Raw genomic sequence first — 7,459 nt, 5'->3', positions numbered from 1 at the left:
CACCTTTTCCTCTAAGACGCTCAAGGCGGCGCACATGTTTCATGGCCGAGTAGGGATTTGAACCCTGGTCTCCCTGATCCTAGTCTGGTACAACACCCTGGTAGATCAGGGTTCAAATCCCCACTTAGCCATGAAGCTTATTGTGTGACCTTGAGCAAAGCACTACCTCTCGGCCTCACCTACCTCACAGGGTTGTTGTGGGGATTAAATGAGGAGAACCATGTCTGTACACCACCTTCAGCTCCTTGGAGAAAAAAAGGTGGGCTCTAAATGCAGTAAAAAATATATATTGATGGGGCCTTCGCTTGCTCCTTATCTGACAGCCTCAAATTGCCATATCTCTTAACTAGAGTTTTTTTTTTTTTTAAAAAAAGTGAAAAGCAAGTAACCCAGAGCAACCCTCAGCCACTTTTGTAACTGGTGAGTCATGCTTGGGTGGTGGGGGCAGGAGGGAGAAGGACAAACAGCAGCTCGCTTTCTCTCTCTCAGTTGCGCACTTGCATCATGCAGGCATGACTCACTCTATGGGAGCTTCAACTGCCACTTGTGCAAACAACAGACTCCAGGGAGGTAACAAGAGAGTGTTAGCCTTCCTTAGTACTGCCGGCATTAAGGGATGTGGGGCTGCAGTCACCAAACCTGACTTGAGCCCTCTGCCAGATTTGGAGACTCTTTCTGCAAACAGCTCTGTGTTCTGGGTGTGCAACTCCCTCCTGCTATCATTGGCAGGGGTGCTCAGCACCGTTTGGAAATAAAGCCAGGCTATTCCCACGCTTTGTCTAGTGCTAACTGAAGTGGATAGAAACCACTTTTTCTAGAAGTTGTTGCAGCAGCCAAGAATCCTGAATTATGAGCCAGTGGTGGTGCGCTGGTTAGCGTTGGACTAGGACCTGAGAAACCAGGGTTTGAATCCCCACTTGTTCATGAAGCTCACTGGGTGACCTTGGGCCAGTCACTTACTCTCAACCTAACCTACCTCACAGGGTTGTTGTAGGGATTAAATGAGGAAAGGGAGAATCATGTAAGCACCTTGAGTTCCATAGAGGAAAAGGTGCAATATAAATGCAATAAATAAAAACCTATGCCACGTGTGCAGTCTGAGTAGAGACCCACAAAATATATGTAGCTGCAAGCAAAAAGTCGGGAGATGGTTCAGCATATCCAAACTAGTTAGCATAGCAAATATGGAGCACACAGAATTCCATGGCCCTCATTGGCTCCTTAATGTGATGTGGCCAAGATGCCACTTTTTTGTTACCAGACAGACACACCAACATGTGCCAGGCAGCCTCTGCACAGCCTTTGATTCACTTTGTAAACTTGCTCCATCAGGTGAAGGGGATGTGTTAACATTTCCTGCAGTACAGATGAGTCACGTGCATGCGATGGGGTGAAAGGGTATCTGCGGGGCCCACATTGCTGCAATATTCAGCACACATTAAGATGGATCCACACAAACATTAACTCTTTTGGGCTGTAGATTTTGGGAAGAAAAGCAAAGCTGGTGCAGACTGGCAGGCTGTCCTCTGTGTCCTCAGTGGCCCTGGAAAGCTCTGAATCATCAGCCCAAAGGCATTTAAGTCCAGCTCCTTTCCTGTGCCAGTTACCCCTCAACATGTGCTAGGCAAGTCAGCAGACTTGGCAGGAAGAGCAGCTTTCAATGCCTGCTGGAGGAAGGAGGGGATGCTGCTCTTTCATCTGCCTAGAGAGTAGCTGAACTTAATGGTGGGAAATAACAGGTGGCCTGTTGCCAATACAGTACCTCTTTTGTGGGGAAGATGGTGGAGAAGCTGCAGAACTGCAAGTGTTTGTGGATGACACTGATTATCAGGATCCAGGTTTAGGCCTGGTTTTGGGAATGAATTGGCCTTGGTCACCTTGATGGATGACCTGTAATGGGAGAAATATGGTGATACATGGCCCTGTTACAATTGCTTGGTATCTCAGCAGCTTTAGATAGCATTGGCCATGGTAACCTACTGGATCACCTGAGTGGGATGGGTGATGAAGACACTATATTAGTGGTTCCACTCATACTTGCTTGGTTGTGTCCAGACAATAACACTGGGTGGGGGACTGCTCTTTGACATTGCTCTGGCATTGATATACAAAGCCCTGAGCAACTTGGGCCTAAAATACCTGAAGCCTGAACTGTTATATTCCAGCTTGACCACTGAAATCCAGAGGGGTGATGTTAGTTGTCCCGCCATGTTACAGACCGACATTTAGAAACCAGACATTTAGCACTACTGGTCACATAGCCTCTGATGTACCTGCTTACTCTGCGCCTTGGAACCTGACTTCTGTACCAAACTGACTTATGCATTAAAACCTTTGGAAGAAATGGTGTTGAGAGTTCTAGTTCCTCATCCAGCTGAGAGCCAGGACAATCCCCAAACATTGCTTATCTATGGTGCAAACCATTCTCTCATAACAAAAGAGCCATAGTTAGCAGCAACCTGCCTCATAGTACCTGCTGCCCACTTTGAAGTGGGGCTGCCAGTTCAACTAAGTAACGCCCATGGGTGAAACGCAAGGGGGAACTGAGCAACAGTTATGGGATGTTAGTAAGGCTGCAGCTGCCCTCCTCCATTATTTTCAGAAGAGAAGGCATTACAGTCTACACATGTGCTTCTGGCACAAAGAGACGATGCCCCAGCAGCTGTATTATGAACTGAATGCACTCTGTCAGATGCAACTTCAGATCAAACAAGAAGATGAGTGAGAGAAGGGCTTAATGACAGGTTTATGCTTTGCAATCCTTGGGCATCTCCTACTGGAAAGATGTAATGCAGCAGAACTAAGAAAGCTTTCTCTGCCCATGGCTTTGGAAAACCACCACCATTAGTCAGCACTGGGCTAAATCAGACTCCTACAACTCCCATTAGTCCCACCCAGCATAAGCAATAGCCAGGGATGATGTGAAGTGTAGTCCAGCCTCTGGAGGGCACCAGGGTGGAAAAGGCTAGGCAAGATTGACCAAGTTCCTGATACTACTACTACATGTTCCTATTGCATTATTGAGGTTCTAGAGCCAGTGTGGTGTAGCAATTAGTGTTGGGCTAAGACCTGGGGGACCAGGGTGCAAATCCTCACTCAGCCATGACATTGGGCCAGTCACTTATTTAGCCTAACCTACCTCACAGGGCTGTTGTGGGGATGAAATGGGGGAAGAGAACTGTATATGCCACCTTGTGCTCCTTGGAGGAAAGGTGAGATATAAATGTATGTATGTATGTATGTATGTATGTATGTATGTATGTATGTATGTAAGTAAATAAAGAGTCAAACTCTGTACAAGGACTGAGTGCTCTCTCATTTGTAATTTAACCTTGGCTCAGCTGCTACTTTTCTCAGCCTGCAAATCCTTGTTAAAGAGGGATGATATGAGGATTTTCAATGTACAAAAAGCTGCTGGTTGGTCTGGTGAGAAACAGTTTGTAAAAGGAAAGTGGATCTTAAAATTTTGTAAACAATTTATTTGGAAAAAAGAGGCTGAAGAGGGTGAAGAGAGTATTAGTCCACAGTAAGCAAGACTCCTATTTGTTGCTAAGGTCAGTTGTATTCAAACTTATTCTTACAAAGAGACCTAATGCCCACTCTTCCCCTTTCTATAGAAAAGTTTGGTGAACTCTTGAACTCAGGAAGTGCAGCCAGGTAAAGCAACTAGAAAAATCAGGAAGGGTTGTCTACAGGTCACTTCTAATCTCAGTCCAGAAAAATGTGCTTCTTCATCAGAAGTACAAGCAATGTCAGGCTGAGTTTGGGGCACATGGCAAATTCAGGGCACTAGCCTGCTCATTTGTAGCTCTGCTTAAGGAACTCCTTCCTGCCCCTGTCTCGGCCACCAAAAGTGCGAACTCTGTGAATGAGCTGCAGCTGTTTCTCAATGGTGGTCGTGATGTCCATGTCGTCAGGGATGTGGACGTAGCGGACGTTCCTTCCCGTTACAAACAGATCATCCAGCCAGGTGGAATGGCCACACCGGTCAGTGAACGTCGCCTCGGCCAGGCGGATGTTCATGAAGGCGTCAACATTGGTGATGCGGCCCACAGCCATGCTCTCGTCCCGCAGCTCCACAGTGGTGACGTGTCCGTGGAGGCCCTGCAGCAGGATGACAAGGCTGTTCTCCGAGATGGTGCGCTCCTTCACGGAGTGGCTGATCTCCATGGCTTGGCACCACCTGATGGCGGGAACAGAAATAGGAGGAAGACGAGAGTTCAGTGAGTTAGCCCCATTAATCGCTTTCTCGTGCTATATAGAGAACGGGTCCATGCTTGTTCTGTGCCAACCACGGAATTCAGCTCATGATTTTAAAATCACAGTTCTTGTTCGTTTTGCTTGGAGAGCACACAGGTGAAACCTCAAAACCCAAACTGAGGCTCTGCAGGATCTCTAAAGCCACCTAAGCAAGCTTCAGTACAGAACTGTGTGTGCTGGTTGGCCTCTCCTTAGCAGCCAGGCAGTAAGAATCAAAAGGGGCTGAGCCCATGATCTATCATCTGCCCCAAAGAATCTGCACATGCCCAGAGGCCAACTGCTCAGCAACCAAACATTCTCACTTGGAAGGAGCAGCAGTAAAATAGCGAGAACGCTGAATTTCTTCTCTTTCCCATAATGTATCTATGTATACTGTGTGTGCTTCAGTGTAAGTTGCTGCAAGACCTGTTTGGTGACAAGCAACTAGTAGGTTTAGTGCATAAATGAAAATAAATAAATGGCAGACCTAGTGCCAGGGCCACTGAGAGAGGAACACTGTTATACTGGGTCCAGACTCTTGAGCTTTCTAGCTTTCTTTCTTTCTTTCTTTCTTTCTTTCTGTGTGTTTTTTAAATTGAATTTAACACTTAGAAGGAAAGTGTGGAAGCAAAATGTGTGGGCATTTGAAGCAATTGCTATTTGAAGCAATTGCTTTGTGATATGAGCCTATTCCTGCCTATCTGTTTTTAGCCAATGAGTACAGTCACAGCTGTGACCCATAAGTGCTGTGGGCAAATACATACACAGAGAAGAACCCTCAAACTTGGAAGCCTTTAAGAAAAAGGATTGGGCAAATCCACAGAGAAGGCTGTTGATGCTTCTTAGCCATGATGGAGACCAGGCTCTGCCTCCACAGCCTGAGGCAGAAGTGTTTCTTAACGCCAGCTGCTGGAAACAGCAGGAGGGTGTGTGTGCTGCTATTGCCCTCCGGTCCTGCTCTGGGGTTTTCCCATTGGGGGTATCTGTTTGGTCACTGTGAGATGAGGACACTGGGCTAGATTGGCCCCCTGTGTCTCAATCTAGCTGAAGCCGGGCTGTTCTGATGTTCTTCTGTAAAACAACTTCCAAGTGGCCCAAAGAGTCCCTCTCGCCAAGGAGGTGGTCTTCTAGTGGGGAAGAGGGCCCGATCCACTCATGGGGCCTGCTGTGGGCGCAGAAAGCAAGCAGGCAGGCAGGCAGGCAGGCAGGCAGGCAGGAGAAGCAGACCCAGGGACTCATGATAGGGGTCCCCAGCATGAGCTGCCTGGCATTGGTGTAGCCAAGGGGGGCAGTTAGGGGCAGCTGCCCCCTTCAATAAAAATAAATGAAAATACATGGGGGGGGGGCAGAACCTCCGTTAGCTAACAAATGGCCTGACCCCCCACCCCAACAAAAATCCTGGTTACGCCCATGCCCCCTAGGCCTGCTCCTGGCTGCCTAACTCTCGCTCTGTCTCGCTCTCCGGCCTTTTGCTCCGCTGCCAAAGTCAGGGAAGGGGAAAGGGCAGCTTGTGGCGGCTCCTGACCCGGATCGGGTCCCGTTCAGAAGAGGCGCGCTCGCCTACCTGTCTTGGATCTCCCGCCTCCTCGCCCAGCGCAAAAGCAGAAGCACGCGTGCGCAATCGATAGGGGGCTTAATCAAAGAGACTTCGCTCCTCATTCGCCGGTTCTAAGCCCAACCGGAAGAAAGTGGAGCAGCCCCATTGGCTAGAATGGAAGAAAAGGCGGGGCTCGAAGTGGGGGAGGAGAAAGCTGGCTTGTGATTGCTCTGTTGCTTCCGCCCGTAGCTGGTGCGCTCGGAGATTCGCTTTCCGCCCTGAAAGTGACGCGAAGAAGCCACCTAAAAGCTGGAGAGGTTGTAGTTTCGGCGGTGTCGATGGGCTCCTTTGCTCCAGCTCAAAGCCGCCTTAACTCTCAACTAAGCATGCTCAGAATTGCCGGTATCCGGGTGTGATTTTACGAATCACAGTAACATCAGGCTGCAATTCATTATTTTGGAGCAACCCTTGTTAAGCAGGGTAATGCTTCCTGCCCGGTAAACATGGATAATATTTAGTTAACTACATATGACGAGCTGTGTGTTATGCTGCATTTTTCAAATTTAAAATGTTTTAAATAAACACATATAGTTTTTATACACTATTCTTTAATGGTAGTAATGGATTTACAGTATAATTAGCTTATAATAAAAGTAGAACTATCTTCTCTAATAAGCAGCTTTTGTTCTGTTCAAATAGGCTAGATCTAGTTCACCAGAAGCGGCTTAGTCATGCTGGCCACATGACCCGGAAGCTGTCTGCGGGCAAACACCGGCTCCCTTAGCCTATAGAGCAAGATGAGCACGCAACCCCTGAGTTGTGCGCGACTGGACCTAACAGTCAGATGTACCTTTACCTTAGTTAGAATCTATTTGGGAGTCCTATGCAAACTCACTTAATATGAATGCATCAGCTCCACAGAGACTCATCAACCATTTTACCAAACCTGCAGGCAGTTCCATCAGCCTGATGACGAACATCCTGGGTCAGGACGTCGCCAGCACTCCATGCATTAGCACTGGTGATCACATGCTTGAGATGGTAGACTGTTTTGTCTATCCGGATTTCACCATAACCAGCAGCCTCCATCAGTGCTGAGCTAGACAAGCATATTGGCAACACAGCTACGACAATGTGATGCTAACATCCCATACCAAGATAAAGGTCTACCATACTTGTGTGTTGAGCAAGCTGCTTATGGAAGTGAGTCATGGGCAACTTAGAATTGTCAGGAGTGACTCCTCAACGCCTTACATGTGTGCTGTGACAGGAAGCTTTTGGGTATCATCAGGGACGTGCTCTACGGGAAAATGGCTTCAGGCACCAGGCCTGTTGGCCAACCAACTCTGTGTTACAAAAGATGTCTGCAAACGTGACATGAAGGCTGGCAGCATTAACCCCACTATGTGGGAATACCTTGCAGAACACTGGAGTGCCTGGAGATAGACAGTCAGGTTGTGTATCCATAGCAGTGACCAGAGGAGGAAAGACCACTGGGAAGAGTGTAGAGAGAAGAAACGCCGTAGTGTATCTGCACCAGCATCACCAGATGCCTTCATCTGACCCAGCTGCAACAAAATGACTCTCTTGTATTAGTCTCAACAGCCACGGCAGGTGCTGCAACCATACAATAGATTAGCTTCACCCCCCAAAGGCACACTCCTTCACTGTCTCCTGAGACAG

General features: G+C 47.9%; 1 protein-coding gene across 1 annotated transcript; it reads right to left on the bottom strand.

Annotated features, from left to right (window-relative positions):
* Window positions 1–3,301: 3,301 nt before the first annotated feature.
* LSM10 (LSM10, U7 small nuclear RNA associated) lies at window positions 3,302–5,883 on the bottom strand. Its single transcript, XM_083751259.1, has 2 exons — window positions 5,804–5,883; window positions 3,302–4,183 (listed from the first exon to the last, which is right to left on the bottom strand). The coding sequence occupies exon 2, from the start codon at window positions 4,168–4,170 to the stop codon at window positions 3,799–3,801; it is 372 nt and encodes a 123-aa protein (XP_083607385.1). The 5' UTR covers window positions 4,171–4,183; window positions 5,804–5,883; the 3' UTR covers window positions 3,302–3,798.
* Between the last annotated feature and the right edge of the window lie 1,576 nt (window positions 5,884–7,459).

The sequence above is a fragment of the Podarcis gaigeae genome, assembly GCF_964106915.1.
Source record: "Podarcis gaigeae genome assembly, chromosome: 8".
NCBI lineage: Eukaryota > Metazoa > Chordata > Lepidosauria > Squamata > Lacertidae > Podarcis > Podarcis gaigeae.
Note: the sequence above shows the minus strand (reverse complement) of the source record. Positions and strands in the feature narration are given on the sequence as shown.

Coding starts and splice junctions, on each gene's coding strand:
- LSM10 (XM_083751259.1), bottom strand. CDS start 4,170: ATGGAGATCAGCCACTCCGTGAAGGAGCGCACCATCTCGGAGAACAGC.